Below are 18,739 nucleotides of genomic sequence, written 5' to 3'. Positions count from 1 at the left end.
CCTGTAATTCTGGGTTTTCACGTATCTGTTTTACTTATATATCAGAACTGTGCTCTAATGTGTCTTATGGTAAATGGCAAGTTGACATAGTCTTTCTGTGTGCAAGAACTAATTTGTACTATTAAATTTTTCTACAGTAACAAAATAAACAGCAGTGAGCAGTTCTATTTTTGCCCTATCCATGTAATTTTCATGGGAAAACATCCGAGAAATGCAATTTGACCTGAAGTTTCACCCTAACTGCAAAATCATCTCTTTTGCACATTCCACATAAAATTAGCATTTTGTTTTGTTGCAGCGTTCTGTGTAAAAGTACCCAGTGGGAAACAAATCAAAGTCTCCAGAGTCCTCCAATGCAGTTCAGGCTGGATTGTCATATGCACAACAGATACTGTAAAAAAATAAATAAATGGAATAGTAAATGGGTGCAGCCCAGGAGGGCTTACCACACAGTTGGAATAAGCAGACTACAGGCAGGAGTTAAAAGGCTCCAGTAAAAAATGGATTAAACTATTAAAGAGGAGGTATTCAGGAAGGATTCAGATGTGGAGTGGCAGACAGTTGTCATATAGAGAGGTGATAGTTTTCATGCGATCTCTTACAGTTTCTTGAAAGAAAAATGATTTTGATATAATTATTGTGAGCTTTTAATGACATTCTAATGTGAATGCATATATCTTGTTTTACACAGAGATGTTGCCAAGAATGCTTTGTTGCGCTGGCGTGCATTTATTTATTGGACATTCCTAGGAGTGTTTGATGCTGTGGTATTTTTCTTTGGTGCCTATTTCTTGTTTGACAACACAATTGTGACCAGCAATGGACAGGTTAGTGTTGGATTTGGTCAGTCAATAACAGGTAATTTTTTAACATCAAGTGTGTTCTATTGTCGTGAACAAGTCTTAATCGTTCCCTTTAAAATTTCCCACACAGATGACAGCTGTTTTATGAATTATGACCGGTTACCTGTTTAGCCAAATCTGTATTATATAATGGGAATCCTGTATGTTGGTAAACAGAGGCATAGGACTAGATGCAGCTTAGGAAAAATGTGTATCATAAAGTTGAAGAATTTCTTCAGAATTTACATAGTAACCTTTTTGTTTTATGCTTAACACTCATTTGATGAATATCTGATTAATGTATCAATTGACTCTTCGCAGAGCAGTTATGAAGGATCAGAAAAGAACTTAGGTATACCAAGCTTTTAAATATTTTAGTTGATTTTTGCATAGTGGCAGTTTAAAATAATCTCTCTGTACATGCTTTGCTGTCACATGAATTCAAGTTTTAAGAACCTTTTTGCATTTTATTTATTTTACTCATTGATATGTTGGTCTATTTTATTTGTGTGCTTTTTTTTTTCTTTTTGCTACTTGCTTCTCTTCCTATCCTCAGCTAATGACAACCAACACTCACATGGTAAGACTATTGTGGATTTGTCATGATACCCATTTCTTTCACTGTTCTTTAATTAAACTGTTAATTAAAGAGCAGTTCACTATTTCCTCTAACTTTTATAGTGTTACTTAAATAGAAATGCTCTTTTTATCACTACTTTGTAAATATTTAAAATACAAAGAAATTCTAGAGTACAAGGTGTATTGAAGTATATGAGACATAGTGAAGAGCCAAGAACTTTCAGAAATAAGTTGGCTTTTTGCTTCCTTGCATTTTGTTATTTTCTTCTATATTTTAATGCAGCCTATATTTTGTTGCTGGCTCTCTGCTGTAGGAAATTTATTACAGTTTCTTCTATAAAATGTTTGAACAGTTTTAGAAAAGACCCTCAAAGTGAGAGAGAAGATAAACAGCACGATTTATTTGCCTGCTTACAAATTACACATTTGCTAGGATAGCAGTATTTAAATTCCACTAAATACCATCTTTGTGGCATTTATCAATGAGTGGGAGAATATCTGTTAAGGAAGACAGCTCTTGTAAGGACTGGATGGCTTTCCATTAGGCATAGCTGTACCCTGCAGCACTTCTTTTTCTGATCCTATTATGTTTAGTTAGACGTTCAAATCTGTATCGGCTCATATTTATAGTCCTGAAAATTAGTCTTCTCTGTGTACACATTTTTGTAAGTGGTCTTTGTTCCAAATGTTCTGGTAGGGTTCCTTTTTGGAATTATAATCTATTTCTGTTGTGTGTACTAAACCAAGTTCTTCTCAGTGAAGAAAAATTAGCACTTAATTGCAGATTTCAGTGTGTGTGTCTAGAACTCGATACCCATGTTCATATTTGATGGTAAAATAAATTGCTTGATGAGAGTTTCTGACTCCTAAGCCTCAGAGTGGATTAGAAATACCATTCAGCATGCTTGTTTGTGTGCGTAAAATGTACAGATTTTCAGCTATAGTTTTAGGTTTAAAGGCTCCAATATTTTAGTGTTCAGGAATAGCCAGAGATGCAGTGTGAGTTCATACATACATGAATGAATGCTAATTGATGGTTATTTCCAAGCATTTAAATTGTGCTCATGTCTGGAAGATGTCAGTACAGCACTGGAAGACTTGAAATGTTTAACTGCAATCATGTGTTATTATGAAACTGGCAAAGGAAGTAAATGTGAAATAGAATAAAAGGAGCAGAAAGCGTTAATATCATAAATGTTACCAGATGATTTAAGTTGGATTCCAAAGTGTTAAAATGGTTTCTGAAACAACAACAAAAAATTGTCTTCTTTCCCTCCAAAAGTGAATTACGTCATTTTTGCAAAGCTAGTAAAAGAGTTCATGTCTTTTACTGGAATTGCCCCCTATATCACAGTAAAATTTGAATGTTCCTCAGTTTGCTTCCAAATATAATTCCCCTAGAATGTTTCTCAATAAAAGTGTGTCTGAAATTGTTTGTATTCAGTACAGTGATGTTGCTGGAATACTGTAAAGTGTACTTTCAATCCCCAAAATTGACTCCATAAATGTGTGCCTCAGTTATTTCCTGATAAACAAAACTAAGATGCCAAAGATTTCTCTCTTTCTTAGCTTGTGACAATACTTTTTGTATGAAGTTCCAATTTGGATATGGCATTGCTGGTGTTTCAAAACCATATAGCCAGAGAAAACTCCACAAGGAAAGAAAGAAAGAAGGCACTGTAGCAGCCTTTGCAAATTGTGAATGTCATCTTAGTTTTACTTGTATAAAATTACTTGCTGTGTGATTTTTTTTTCCTTCGTTTTATTGTTCGATGTAGACAGGTTTAAATATAAATGTTAAATTGGGTTCAGAGATAGGTAGGAGAAACTAAGTTAAAGGGATTAACAGAATGGGAAAAAAAAAACCAACAACAAAACAGGAAGAGATATGAGTGATGAACTGGAATGTGGAAGATACAACAAATGCAATTGCAGATGGAGAGGGGGAGTCTTGGATACTTGGATATGCTGGGAGTGGAGAGCACCAAGTATTTGTTAATAAACTGCACATTAACAAACAGACTTACAAAAGAATGATTGACAACCTGAAGCCACAAATAGTAGCTGAGATATATTCAGTGCTGAAAATGCTGTCTTTTTGGGAGCTCATTTTTTTCCCCACGTTGCTCTGCTTACTTTTCCTCTGCGCCAAATTAGCAGACTGTTGGTATCTGCTATCCCTGTGCTATGGCCTCATTTCCTTAGCCAAAAACATGGGTAGATGAGGTGTTAGGTTGTCGCCAGGTGCTTCCCACGTAGCCTGATGAACAGACAAAGAAGGCTTTCCCGTTATTTTCCTAATCTATCAGCTTTTACTGGAAATACGGACGCATCTGTTCAGTGTGCAGAAACTTAGTCTGACGCAATGCAGTCCAAGAGATGCCAGATACAGCATAAGAGTATTGTAAAGTTTAACTGCAAGAGAAATCCAGTAAATGTTGGCGTAATTTCAGTTTCCTGTAACAGATTCCTGCCTGGTATTAGCTACACATATATTTTTAGGGCACACATAGTTATGTAACATGGACATGACCCTACTAAAATATTGTAGTAGATATCGTAGTAAAACTCAGTTCAAAATACTGAAGTTTTTCTACACCGTACACTTGGTTACACATTAAGTAATTTTGAAGTAATTAAGTGGTTGTTCGGGATAATGAATACTTAGGTCAGGTTTGTGCTTATTTTTTAAACAATGTTTTGTCCCCACTGGATCGGATCATCTCAGCCATGTTTCCTACAGATTTCTGTCATATTGCTGGCTGTCATGTCCATTCAGAGTTTTTCCCAAGGCAGGACATTTGTATGATTGTTTGCCATATCATCTGATATTTAGTGAGCTCATATGTAATACATAATAATGTAGGTGGGAAAGGACCCAGTGCAGCTCCCTGCTTGATGAGGCACTAATTAGAATCAAAGGCTCTTGTCCATTCTTTTTCAAGTTTTCAGTATCCCTCAGGATGGAGAATTCATAATCTTCATGGGCAGGCTATTCTAATGTTTTTCTGCCTTCATGCTGAAAACACTTCTCCTAAGCAGGACTTTTCTTGTTACTGAAGAGAGGATAGTTATGTCCTGAGTAGACAGGAAGAATCACTAACCTTTACCTGCTAATAGCATCCTTGTCAGTATTTTATGAGGTATTTTATGAGGTTGGCCTTTACCCCTGCAATAGCACACTTGACTCAGCTTCAACTTATTCACCCCAGCCAAGTCTCTTAAGTCCTTTCCAGTAAAGTTGCTTTCTAGGCAGTTGGCCTGTGTTGGTGCATAGTTATTCTGTTCCTGGTGCAGAATCCTGCAATGCTGAACTTTTTGAGATTAGTCAGCCCATTTCACCAAACAACCGAGGTTCATCTGAATCGAATCCCTGCTTTCAGGTGTATCAGCTGCTTCTCAATTGTATCAGCTGCTTCTCAATTGGATATCATTTACAAATATGTTGAGGGTATGTTCTACTCCATTGCTCAGACTGTTCCTGAAGTTAAACAGTTCTGGTCTCTGTGACAGCTCTTGAAGAACATCACCATTACCTGTCCTGTTAGTTCATACTGCTGCTGACGTCTCTTTTGAGTTTGGTTGTCCAGCCAGTTTTCTGTTTATACAGCCTCACAGATTTTCACTCTTAATGCTCCTCCAACCAACTGCCAGGCCAGTCATTTTTCCTCACAGAAAGCAATCAGGTTGATCAGGTGTGATTTGTTCATGGTAAATCATGCTGAATATTCACTTTTTCTTTTTTCTTTTAATTTATTTTTGGTACTTTACATGCATGGAATGGATTGTAACAATGCATTATTTTCATGGGGATCAAGGTGACCCTGACAAGCATTTAATGTCCCAGGTCCTCCTTCTTGCCCTCTTGTTAAAGGTGGGCTTTTGGGCCTTTTTCCAGTACTCATTTGCCTTCCCCTGTCACAGGGATTTTTTTGTGGACGATAGAGCAGCCTTGCAGTCACAAGGGCCAGCTCTTTTAGCATATTTGGGTAAATTCCATATAAACCTGTGAAATATGAAATGTGTATACACAAGGGCAAGAAAACAGAACAGTTTTCATTGGATATATCATCTAAGAATTCAGTGTTGCTTAACTGTCAGTTCCTGGTATTGTTGTAGTAGTAAGACATAGCTTTAAGATGTTTATTCTGGACACTTCATGAAGCAATGGAAGATATTACCTATTATAACTGCCTCGGACCACTTCTTTTTAGATGTTTGGAAACTGGACCTTTGGGACACTGGTGTTCACTGTGCTTGTATTTACGGTTACACTGAAGGTAAGTGTAATAAGTGAAGGTAATAATGCTATATTTTATCCACTGAAACTTTCTTAGAGCTTATTTTCTCATAAAACTGTACATTGTAGGGTATTAGTTTAAATACAGTTATTGCAATCTATGGCTTCTTCACTGTGCTCAAAATTAAAAATAAATAAATAAATAAATAAATTCCAGCTAGTTCTGTGTAGAATTCTTATCTTTTTTTCAAAAGATGTCACTTTAGTTTGACTTTTACAGAGAATTCTGTGGCTTCTAAATAGTAGGAACACAATATAACGTATTGTTCTTTTCAGCTTGCACTAGATACACACTATTGGACGTGGATAAATCACTTCATGATCTGGGGATCGCTGCTATTCTACATTGTCTTTTCTCTGCTCTGGGGAGGAATTATTTGGTATGAATCCTAATGTAAATTGTATTGCAAATGTTATTTCAGAAACAGAAACGTGTTACACATTTCATGTTTTTTCCCACAAAGAATTCAATTTAGCTTTTGTATATTGCAGAACTCCCAATTGCAGTCACATTTTAAATGCATCAGTAATCATAAATACAGAATGCCAAGCTCTTGTTTCGCTGTAAAGCTTTTAAAAATATTACAGTATGAGGACAAGAATATCAGACCTCAGACTGCCAGTAAAGCTGTCTCAGTATTATCAGTCAAAAAATAGTGCAAGGATTTGTTCATGTAACTGGGGCTGTCTTTCTGAGGTCAGATTCCACCGAGTAGGTCAGGTCTGTGTTGCCTGGGGGTTAGCCACCTGCATAGCAGCTTGTCGTGGAGGGGGTTAGCTGTTAGTCTATGCTGGAGCCAGGGAGTGCAACTAGCACTGAAGTTGAGTGGACCATCAGAAGTCCTGTGTAGGAGTTCAGACTCAGGCCTTGTTTTTTTCTTTGCAAGGGAAAGGCAGCTTGGGAGAGAGGACAGTCTGTTATTTCCTACACCCTGACAGACAAGAGGAAAGCAACTCTGTAGTCAGTGCATGTTTGCACCGACTTTGGGAATATTGGCATGGATAAATCCCAACAAACGGGGAAGTTCAACCTTCAGTATTTTATCCCTTTTGTAACTTCTAGTGCCACTCTTTCCTGTCTCATGTGTATTGAAGTGTAATATCTGTTTAACTTTCTTTCTTACCAGGCCTTTTCTCAATTATCAGAGGATGTATTATGTGTTCATGCAAATGCTGTCTAGTGGTCCTGCGTGGCTGGGTATAATTCTGCTCATAACTGTCAGCCTTCTTCCAGATGTTCTCAAGAAGGTCTTATGCAGACAGTTGTGGCCTACAGCAACAGAAAGAATCCAGGTAACAATATTTTTCTGTGTAATTAGTTTTTGATATTACAAGTCTCTAATAATTAGACCTCTCAGGTTTAGAGATAAGATTTGAATAGAGGTTCCCCATCTTTAGTGTATATCATTGGTTTTGTATACTAGTTGCTTCTTTCACCAGCCAGCATGCTGAAAGAAACTGCTTACCATTTATAGGGTAGTAAGTACCTGAGTGCTGTGGTGATTCATATGCTCCAGTATCAGTGGGAAATCAGTTGATAAGGATGGTGGGAGATAGTTTTATGGTTCAACATGATTCTTGATTTGAAGAAATAAGAAGAGTAAGGAGCTTGGGATCTCAGTGAGCAAAGGCAAGAGACATTTATATCAGCCTGTACAGCAGCTGTTCATGCTGTCATGGAGTTGTATTCACAGGTACTGCCCACACCCCTGAGAGTTAAGGTAATTATATTTTAAAGTGAGGAAACACATCTGTAGTCATTTTGCTTCATTAATGAAACTCTAATACGGGCATTTTAGCATTTACTATGCAAGCTGAGTTTAGTTAGCTAAGGTGGGAAAGCAGCTAAAATAAACTATGTTCAGAACCCGTAGGAAGGGAGCATGCCGTATTGTTGCAGCTCCCTTTAAAGTAGGGTTTGCACAAGCAGCTACAGTTCCAACAGACTCTACAACTGTGTATGTGTTTGTTGTTGAATAAACCTGTAATCCATATGCTTAAAATAAACGTGTTGAATATGTAGTATGTTGATAGGGAATATGTCATGAATTTATGCCAACATTCATGTTACGTTATCTGTAGAATATCTTACAGACTATTTAGTACTGAAGCAGGGCCTGTTACAAAACAAACAAGTGTATTAAAAACTACTCTGTTAATATTTTTTCCTCTTTTATATATCAACTTACATTTTATCAGTTTAATTCTTTATTTCTATATATGTGTGCTTTGCCGTGCCAGTGAGAAAAGTATTTTTAAATCTATTCTCATCTTTCATCTGATCAACCCAAAAGCTGAAATTGTTGTGTAAATGCAGGCCTGCTCTGCTGAGACTTATAGAGAAGCCTCTGGGGTAAACATGGTGTTATTCAAAGGGCATCAAAACAGCCGTAAATGAAGATATTGGCTGTATTTTTGACCCCAATAAACATTCATGTATTACATATGTTAGAAAGTGAAGGACAATGGAGGTTTGAAACCTGATATTCAGTGTTATTGCCCTCAGCCTTTTAAGCTCATCAACTTAGGTTAAAGAAATGAGTTATTAGTGAGTATGTGTGTAAGGATCAGTTAACATTTAATGTTTATTGGAGATACTTTGTGTTAAGAGGTAATGAATAAAGGAACTTCTGAGGAATGTAAAATTTCTCTTTTGACGAAGGTAAAAAATTCTTATTACATTTGAAAAATAAACCCACTTGCCATTGTTTTCTACTCTCTGGATGTACCTTGGTGTAAAAATGCCTCACCTCAGGAGGGCAGGAAAGAATACAGAAAGCAAAGAAGTATCTCTAGGCAGATCAACATTTAGCATTTCTCTATTTCAGTACCTTTAACAGATCTCTCTGCTACTTGTGGAAGGAGTTGCTTTTGGTGTAGGTTCTGCATGCTTGATTTAAGTCTAAAGAGAGAGAATGAGGCTGGATTAATGCCAATACACAGCCCTAAATAAAGGAATTTCACCAATGTCATATGTTAATGCTGGAAAATGAATGAATTTTGAGGCAAACTTTGGGCTAACACTGGCAATATATATATATATTCTTTATATTTAGAACAAAATCTTTGACTTTTAACCAGATGTATCCCTTGTGTTTCTTCTTCCCTGTCTTTGTTTCCTCCTGTCTTCCAATCTGCTTTGTCTAAATAACTGCTGCCTTGCTTTAAATATAAATGATGTGCACGGTTACCTCCTACAATCTCCTGGGAAAATCAGACTAAACATCAGTGCCTTTCTGTTGAGCAGTCCACCATCTTTATGCTTTCTCAGACTTCAAGCAGTCTAAGTTTCTAATGGAACAAAAGGTGACTTTTTTTCTGCCTTTCTGCATGCTTGGCCATTTCATTCAAAGGACAGTAAAAAGTTTGTCATCGGAAGTTATTTACTGTACTCATTAACTCCATTTCTGATTCACATCAATTGTACTTTGCAAAATACTCGTGAATTTTTCCTACTTCTGTTTATTTATCACAAGGGTTCTATGAGTCATTGTCACAGTCTGTCACTGTCACCATCATTTCTGTCACGTTACTGAATTTTACAAAATGTTTCTGACTCAAGAATCTAAGATTCCTAGACCCCATTTTAATCATTTGTGTTCCTGTAGGTGAATGCATGTTTTGCTTGCATTGTAAATCACTGAGAGGAAGAGTTGCGGCATAGCGTGATAATTCTGATTATGCTGACATCCTACCTTGATATGGGAAAGAAAGCTGGTACTGCTGGAAGTCCCTTTAGCAGTCTTTGAAATACATTTAAATACCCACTCTGCTGAAAATGCAACCTTTTTGCACTAAGTTATTTCTAGCAGGCATTTTCAAATCAAGCTTTTCTGTGCTTTTTCTAAAAAGAAAATAGCTTAAGATTCAGAAGTCTATGAGATATAATTTAATACAAAAGAATAAGAAAAGTGGATAAATCTTGGCTTCTCTGTGGTCTGCAAGGAAGCTCCTTTTGACTTAATACTATGAAGCTCTTGGATTGGTTTTCCATTTCAGATTTTATATCCATAATTTTTAACAGATTAAGATGAAAAGTACGTCTCTTTCTTCCTTCAAAACTTATAGTCAATAAAAATGACTGTAAATCGTAGAAGTCACACAGAAGTTATGCAAAATTTCACTATTGCAAATTTTGACTAAAATTGGCTTTTAAGATATTTTGGATTGGTTTGAAGTGAATTTGAAACTAATGCTATTTTTAAACTTACTGCATTCCTATAAACTCCAACACCTTTTTAATAAAGGGCTTCTGGAACAGTTGGCAAGACTAATACAGGGCTAGCAGTCACCTTCTGGGTTACTAACATAGTTCTGCTCAATCAGATGGCACACAGCCTTTGAAGCAATTCTTGTCCTTCTTACCTATTCTCTTACTCAGGGGTCACTCCAGAGTGTGGTAGGTCATCACTTACCATCATCACCATTCAGTGTTTTTTAAATGCTCCTGATCTAATTCTGGGTTTTCAGAAAGATCTTTTCATATATATATATATATATATATATGAAATACACACACACACACACACACACATATATATATATATATACATTCACATATGTATACGCATATATATGCATACATATATGTCCATATATGTATGCGTGTATATATGTGCATATACTCAGCCTGTTGATATTCTTGTGCTAAAACACTGACTGTGCAAAAGCTTTGGAGGAATCAGTTGTCTTTGGTAGTTTAAATCAAAACTTGCTCGTGTCTGTCACACTCTTAGTTGCAGTGACTGTCTGGCTCAGTGAAACAAGCTGAATTTTGTTCTTCAACTGGAAAATATACTGCTGTAATGTTTCTTTCAGCCTTACCTTTGAAGAGGCAACAGGCCCTTTTTTAATATCTTGCTTATGTTAATTGATGATATTTCTTTTTATTCTTTATTCTCTCACTGAGAGGAGAAACTAAGCAGTTTTGTTATGGAAAATGTAAATTCACTTTGAATTATTTTCTTTTCATTTTAAGTTGTCACTTTGATGGACAACATTTCTGTATTCCCAGGTATTTCTAGCTGAAATACCAGGCCTTTGGTTATGAGCTGTAAATAACTTCTACATTTTCATCCCTTTTTAAGAAACAGTTTTCTTTATCTTTTTGCTTCTGACTGATGATTTTTATACTTTGCTTTCACTTCAGTCACCAGATCAGCCCATGAGGCTCAGCGTGGAATCTCTGCCCTTTGCTGCTCCCACCGTGCTGCTTTTGCCTGGGGAAACCTCTCTGGGGACTGACCATCTTTCTATTCCTCAATGAGCTTAGCTGCTGTTGCACATAAAACAGCACAGGCCTATTAGAGAGGTCAGCTGTTGCCTTTGTCACATTTTGGGCTCCTCTTCTACAGAAAACATATAAATGGTCCTGCTGTTGAAATATTTGAATCCCATACAAGAAGTTACCATGATAACTGCCTTGCCCCCTTTAGCAGGTAGTAATGACTACGTTGTAAGCATTCATGAGCACTGACATCATCACCTTCCGTGTAGTGCTCCCTGCAGTGCCCCAGTAGCTCCTGGAAGAAGCAGGACATCAACTCCTTAATTTGAAGTGCCAGGACTGTCCAGGAGAGGTGTCCCTAAGGAAATACTGGGCCAGCAGTGCTGCCTGATGCCCTACAGAGCACTGCTCCATGTGCAGACACATGGCATCATATTAAGGGGAGATCTTGTATTCAGAACATGTTATCATCAGCAGGGAGCCCATGGTACTTAGTCATGTACAGTTTAAATACTTTAAATGGGAGTAATTAAGTATTTTCAGCGTTTGAAATTGAATTGTTAAAGTATGGCTTAAACAATTAGACCTCAGGATCAAGAAATAGAAACTTTGTTATACTCTGGATAACCTTTCCCTTTTAAACCTATCAGAAAATCTGTGTCACTTTATAGGGCCCTGCTACAATGGTTACGCTAGTACCAAATGGTACAATTCATTCATATTTCCCTCCTGTGTTCAGCAAGTCTCACTGTTTTTCCTCATCCTTGCAGAAGAGTATGAGACATAAAACAGCCCTAAATGCACTGGTGAACAGCGATGGGCCACTTCTTGAAGGAACTGTTTCAGCTTCGAGCCATAATTAGATCAAAGCTAGGTAACAGTACTGTACGTGTTGCCAGTTTGGATGGATTTCTATTGGTGAACTGTACTATTTACAAATCAACTGTTTCCTCCAGAGTTTTTCCTGTATATTTCATCAGTATTGGTACAAAATAATTATGTTTTACTTGGAGAGCCTAGTTGTTGCAAAAGATGTTCTGTGTCACAGGTAAGCTCTTTTTGTCTCAGACAGTCATGTGAGGAGAACAGTGTGTCTGTGTGAGTGGATATATCCATATTAAAGTCCAGTTAATACATGGTGTTACAAATAGATGTTGTATAACATCTGTTTTGTAAGAACAGCAGTTAATACTGCAGGGTGAACTCGCATTACACTGCGGTGGTGTCAAATACATGAAATCAGAAGTCTAACACATTAGCAGTTTATCTGTTGTTTCTCCTGTTTTTGGATACCCTCATAGACCAAATGCAGAGAGTAAAACAGAGAGATTGTCTTGCAGAAGAAAATGATTTATTTGTGAGTAGGACCCTGGGTCAGGAGACTGGGGCTGTTCATTTGCCACTGTCTACTGTCTTTAGTGACTGCTGGACAATTAACATTAGAAAACCCCAGCTTTCTGAAGTATTGTCAGGCATGACATATTGAAACCCAACATTTTATGAGTAGGAAAAATACCAGTTTATTTTGAGAAAGAGAAACTAAAATGCTTCACTTTGTAGCTGGAGGAATAGGAAAAAGAAGTTATACAGTATAGGACTGCATTACCCACTGACATTTCCAGAAGAAAGTCAGCCACTCTATTATCTGTTTCCCTAAAGTTTTCTGTACTAACGTTAGTATTTGATCTATGTGTGTGTCTGAAAGAATCCAGGCCTCGCTGCTGATGAGCAGTTTGGTACAGTTCACTGACTCGTCCGAGATAAACTGTTTTAAGGGAGCTTTCTACATACTTTTGGTTATGTTAGCGTAGCAGTTCAGGCTTGTGATTGGCATTGAAAGTAGGCAGACTTCTATAAGCTGCATTGTTATTTTGGGATTTGGTTCCTCTTTCTACTGTGTTAATGTTAACAAGGAAGGAGGACATCCATGATCAAGAGTATTAACCAGCTTAAATAGTATTCATGGAGAGAATCATTGATAACACTTGTCCAAATCATGGTTAGAATGCATTACTATCTTAAACATAGTCATATAACCTCCATAGCCCTATGTCTGGAAATTAAAAGTACATTTTATGTGGAGGTAAGATAATCTCACTGGCAAAAGTGCAGTGCTGCCTTCCTTCTAGTCCGTTCACTCATTCCAGGGTCTTGTCATGTACCATGCTATTACCATGGTCCTGAGTATTTCCTGAGTTGAGGTGCTAATTCTGCCACATGTGGGCTGATTGTGTGGTACAGATAAACTTTAATGGGCAATTAGACCGATAGACCCGCTGTTGTGATTGCCTACAGGTACTTTATGCTATGTGTAAACCTGAGCAATTCCAAAGTCTGGCACTGCTTAGAAGTACAAAACAAGTACATTAAACCTTTGGAAATTCAATCTATTGGCTCAAACCAACTGTAAAGAATTTCCTCTCTTTGGGAGTACAGGGCAAAGTAGTTGAGTCTGTTCTATCTCAAAATTCCCTCTAGGAATTCCTGATTTAAAAAAAGTTCTGAGATAAAAAGAGGTTTAAAGAGTTTGCACATTGAATTATAAACCGTATTTTTTTAAAAACAAACAAAAATCAGCTTGAAAGCAGTCCTCTGCAACTTCATCTCTTCTTTAGAGAGCCCATTATCAGGCTTAGAGATGATATGTAAAATTGCTCTTAATTCTTTAGGTCTTATACAACCGAATATGTTCAAAGAGGGAATGTACCTTCACTTGAAGCAAATAGCTGAAGTGATGATTTAGTTAGTGAAAGGCAGAGAGAAGGCAAGATTAGGCTTTTAGCTCTGAAATCACCTATTTACTTGTTTTTCTTTTTCTCAACAGAATGCATCACGGCACTGTCGGGACCACATCTCGGAATTCACACCTCTTGCCTGTCTCAAAAGCCCAAGATACAGGAGCAATGACTGCAGCAATTCCCCAGCAAGAAGGTCTCATTCTCGTTCTAAAAAAACAATGTTTACGCACTGGAGAGGCATTGATTATTCAGTGCTTCCATCTGTCTTTGGCTACTCAAATAAGCATTGTCGTTCCAGTGCAGGCTACCGCTACAGTGGGTCAGGTTTGGAAACGTCTGTATGACAGAACACCAATTCAAGCCTTTAAAAACTGTACCTTTGTTTATTTCTTTTTTTAGGAAACAAACATGTCACAGATATATATCAAACTATACGTGGCTTTTGCTGTCTGAGGTAATGCTCAGACAAACAGGATCAAGAGCTAGAAGTCTGAAACCTTCCAGGCCGATAGACCTTTTTCTGTGTTTTGAACTACTGGGGCAATGAACAATTTGCACAGTCTGGTACTGTGAGACTGGTAGCACTAAAATGTACTCATCTTCCTGTGTCAAGACTCCTGTGCATTTATTGTTTCTGTCATCTTTAGTCATTTTGTTACTTGAAGTCTATAGTTTCAGTCAGTGACCTACATTCTGAGATCAACAGTTTTAATTTTCAGCCAGAAGCGATGACCTCAGTTATCTCCGATGAAAGTTTCCTAAAGCATATTACTAAGTGCTGTTTCTGATTTTCCTCTATCCTTTTTTTTTTTTTTTTTTGCTTTTTCTATAGAACAAACTGGTGTTTCCTCTGTGCAAATCTGCTTTCAAGAAACACTCTCTAATGTTCACTTCCTTGTAAGTGGCCAAATCTGGGCCCTGTATGGTTTTCAGTTAGTACTCCCCTGTAGAAAAATAGGCAATGATCCTTGCATAGAGTACGTGCACACTGTATGAAGTCAAGTTGGCTGTTCAGTAGGTATCACCAGTGTTGATATCTACAGAAAAATTGAATGTAAGCATTTTGCCTCCAGTGTCTTTGTGAATTTGTCAAGGATGCAGCTACGCATCCTAGTTTCTTAACTCTCTCCATGGTTTTAAAGTATGCATAGTAGTAAGTATAGTAGTAAGTTTTATACAGAGAACATTTTTGTTCTTTTTTTTTTTTTTCCCTCATAAAAAGGCTATTTTTTCCAAATAAGCATCTTTTATTATCTGGAATAATCCTTTTAGTTTTGATTTTTTGTTTCTTTAGAGTTTTGGGGGTTTTTTTAGTGATAAGAGCTGATTGGCTCAGGAGATGCATTACAAAGTAAGGAATACCCAACTGTTAACTTTTGTAAGCAAACCAGTAGGTGGCACACAGCTATTACTAACAGATGAAACATAATTGTAATAGAAATTAGTTTGACTGCAAAGATTCTGTTTGTATTACTTCAAGTACGACAGCCAACTTTTACTTCTATTTTCTCTGCTATGTTTATGTTACCTTGCACTAATTCAACTATTAGCAGTGTCCTTGCCTTGTTTCTTTAGTCCAGTGTTTTATTTTGGGGTACAAAACTACCTGAAGGAATAATCCAATTTCAGTCTAGTTTAGCCTGGTGTTTTTAACTCGTTAATAACCACAGTCTTTAAATACTACTGGGAGGATATTAACTAAAAATGTGTTGCAGTGTGAAAACAAAATATTTGGAATCAGAGCTGCAGCCTTTTTTGGAAGACTTGACCAAGACATTAGTTGGGTGTTTAATGAACAGGAGTGGTGGAGAAAAAATAGTTTCCCATAGAGACAAAATGATTTACTTAATAATTTACTCAGTAGGAAATGCTCCATGCGATATTCCAAGTGACTTTCCTATTCAGCAAGTAGTGAAATATTGAATATTCCTTGGAACAAACAGATTGTAAAGTCAGCAGTGAAATTTTCATCATACCAAAGAAAAGGGAAGAATTATAAAAGGCTGATGGTGAGCACCACAAACGAAGGTATCTTTCCCATTTAACATGTAGCACTTTTGTGTTTCAAAGAATGTCCTCACAGCAGAAACATTTTGAAATACATAAATATGCATATGAGTGTGGGAGTGTGTACATATATATGCCATTGCATACTTGAATGTTGGTCAGTTCAAACCATCCCCTACATAAAACACTGGTGTATATATTTTTTAAACAAAGTTATGATGCGTATAAATTTTATACCAGTAGCAGTGACAGATTTCTTGTGTGTAGTTAACAAATTATTTGTAATGTATTTTTTAGGAATCTTAAAATTGCCTTTGCACTGAAATATTTTTCATACTGTAGCTATTTATAAATCTGTTTTACGCATACATTTGTTAACACACCATTTCTATTTTTTTTAAGTATATATGTTTTGAAGGCTTTTTTTATACTTATGAGTTTTGGCCACTTAAATTTAGCTTAGAGTGGAGTTGTGGCTGAATGTTAAAATTTTAATGAATGTTAAATTAGAAGTACAGGTCAGTTGCTCTGTCAGTGTCACCCAAACCATTGATGATTTGCTGGCAATTAGAGCGATACACTTTCTGTGCTGTACCGTTACTGCTGGCTTTTCTATTCTATAAACCCTCCTGCTTTTTTACTTCTTGAGTTCCATCCTTTAGCCTTAAATAAGGAGATTTTTGCTCGATGATTTTGAAAGTGCTGCATTCCCATTCAGCCTGTTAGCAAAGCAGTTCATCACAAACTTCACGTAGACCAGCGCTTAGAATATTTACACTGTTCATGCTGAAACACCTCTTTAAGCGTTTGGGAAATTTTAGTTGAACATGTCCTTGTTGGAGGAGGAGAAACGCTTGAATTTAAGTGGAAATTTCTGCTTTGATTTAGCAATACTGTTACTTTTAAAAGTTGGTACCATTTATTAAAATAGACCATTTGATGGAAAACCCATACAACGTCAACGTTGCACTTGGTAGGTTTTTGTTTCTGTTCCTGTTACTATTGCCATGCAAACTTAGCCCACTACAGCAGGTGGCAACTTGGAGACCAGGCAATACCAAGATGAAAACTTAGAAGTTAGATCAAAATGAATTAGAATGTTTTATTATGGACGGGGCACTGAAAGGAGGCTGACTTCTATATAGCATAAGAATGGGGAAAAGTATAAAAATCTATATAACTTCCTAACTCGCCTTGTTTAAATCGTTGCAGCTTTAACAGCATAATGTCTCCATGACTGCTTCTATAAATGTCTTGAAGCTGGTAAGCGCTAACCAAATGTATCTGAAGACTTAGAAAGTATTTCAAGCTTTTCAGCCACTGACATTCATATATTCCTGCAGTGGCTCGTGGCAAAAGATGTGGTTGTTTTTGGTTTTACATTGTACAATAATTGTTTGTTCAGCCACTTAATATAAAAGCTTACAGTTTACTTTCTTGCTTGCATTAGCCTGTCTTGTCCCAACTGGCTTGCAAATACAAAAGGCAAAAAAAACCAATAGTCGAATTGAGCACTGCACTTCTTTTCTTTTTGGAAGCCAGTGGGGTCGTTGTGCTCATGCTACTGTCTCTGTTAAAAAAAGCTTTAATGGAAATTTGTGAAAGTGTTGCGAAAGTTAAAAAGTATGCGATTCTACTTTGCAGAATAATCTAAAACTCCATTTAGGAAGCTTTAATTTTTTAGCTAATGAGAATTCACACAGTTTTAACATGCATCATCTCTAACAAGTTCTGTGCTATGTACGCACTCCATTTTAAACATCCTTCCATGACTTAATGTAAAGTAGAATCTGCGGAAGTGCTGCCCAGGGGCTGGGGGTAGTTAACTGTGCATTAAACATTAAAGATGTCTGTAGCCATCGGCACCAAATACTAACACTTGTTTTTATTGTACAGTTATAGGTGCATTTATTTGAAAATAAATCAGCCTTCAAATCTAATGTTTAGATTATCCTATACAACTTCATTTATTTGATTTGAAGAGTCAGCGTGTGAATGCATTACTGTAAAGTTTCTTTTCAGTGCTATTTTTAATTTTAATTTCTGTAGATAACCAAATATAACTCGTTTATATTCAGTCATGTTTTGGGTCCTTACGTAGAACATATAAGCAGGAGACGTGGATCTGCTTGCAATAAATATAAACCTTCAGAACTGGTTTAAGTTTGCTCACAAATAATTAAAACCAAGTATGAATATGAAATGATTTCATATTAGTCTGTAATAAAATGTAAGTAGAGAACGGAGAATGGATTGAGTGTTTGATTCTGCTGCTGAATATGCTTTTAGTCACATCTGCTCTCAGAGAGTATTGCAGCCAGTTAAAAAAAGCAAGTGGAACATTCAAAGAAAGCCAAAAGGTGAATTTTGTGAGGGGTGCTGCGGAGCTGATCCAAATCAGTACCGGCCCAGGAAAGCTTCACTCTTCCCACATTGATTGGATTAGTGCTAAAGTTGTTTACAATCTAAGCTAGTAAAGCTTCACATAAGAAGATCTGTATTTCCATACAGTCCTGCTGGCCTGGGTGCCCAGAGCTAGTTCACCTTTCTCTGCGTTGTCATCAGTTTAAGGAAACTGAATTAAAGGAAAAGCTAATGTGCTTTGCCATCTGAGTTGGCAGCAGTGTTCTTGCAAAGCAGGCTGGTTGCACAGAAGTCCATCGTTTTCTTTTGTTTGGTGGTACACTGGTATGGGATGTCCTGTACTTTGGACACCGTTATGAAGCATAGCATGTCAACAAATGTCATGATGCCATCAACCTGAAGCTACCCCAGAGAGCTTCCACAAAGCAGGTCAGAGCACCAGGTGAGGTGTCTCCCTCTTGCTTCAGTCTGATCCAGTACTTGATCCAGTGGCTGGCAGCCCTGCCTGTGGCAGTTGTTTGGAACTTGATCCCTTGAGGTCCCTTCCAACCCAAGGCGTTCTGTGATTCTTGACAAGGCTACGTAGAATGCTGAGGCACCTGGGTTGTGTAATGACTTTTCTGTTCCCATAATAAAAATGTTAGTGTAATAGATTTCTGCTTATAACAACTACTTATCGAAA

The 18,739-nt window shown here is 37.0% G+C and overlaps 1 protein-coding gene across 8 annotated transcripts in view; it reads left to right on the top strand.

The window, feature by feature from the left end:
• The window catches only part of ATP11A (ATPase phospholipid transporting 11A), a 109,725-nt gene extending 91,783 nt beyond the window's left edge, over positions 1-17,942 (top strand). Inside the window, exons 25-31 of one of the 8 annotated variants that reach the window (XM_032442002.2) lie at positions 692-827; positions 1,399-1,422; positions 5,636-5,701; positions 5,998-6,101; positions 6,849-7,014; positions 8,939-9,027; positions 13,773-17,942. In XM_032442002.2, the coding sequence (XP_032297893.2) occupies positions 692-827; positions 1,399-1,422; positions 5,636-5,701; positions 5,998-6,101; positions 6,849-7,014; positions 8,939-9,016 (574 nt within the window). In that variant the 3' untranslated portion in view covers positions 9,017-9,027; positions 13,773-17,942. Of the gene's footprint in view, positions 1-691; positions 828-1,398; positions 1,423-5,635; positions 5,702-5,997; positions 6,102-6,848; positions 7,015-8,938; positions 9,028-11,718; positions 11,834-13,772 lie in introns of all 8 variants that reach the window. The other 7 variants (XM_032442000.2, XM_032442001.2, XM_085535007.1 and 4 more) reach the window with 7 other exon arrangements.
• Positions 17,943-18,739: the final 797 nt, after the last annotated feature.

This window comes from Coturnix japonica, chromosome 1 (genome assembly GCF_054131305.1).
Source record: "Coturnix japonica strain WE chromosome 1, WE-NBRP24, whole genome shotgun sequence".
Classification (NCBI taxonomy): Eukaryota; Metazoa; Chordata; class Aves; order Galliformes; family Phasianidae; genus Coturnix; species Coturnix japonica.
This window is presented reverse-complemented; position numbering and strand designations above follow the sequence as displayed.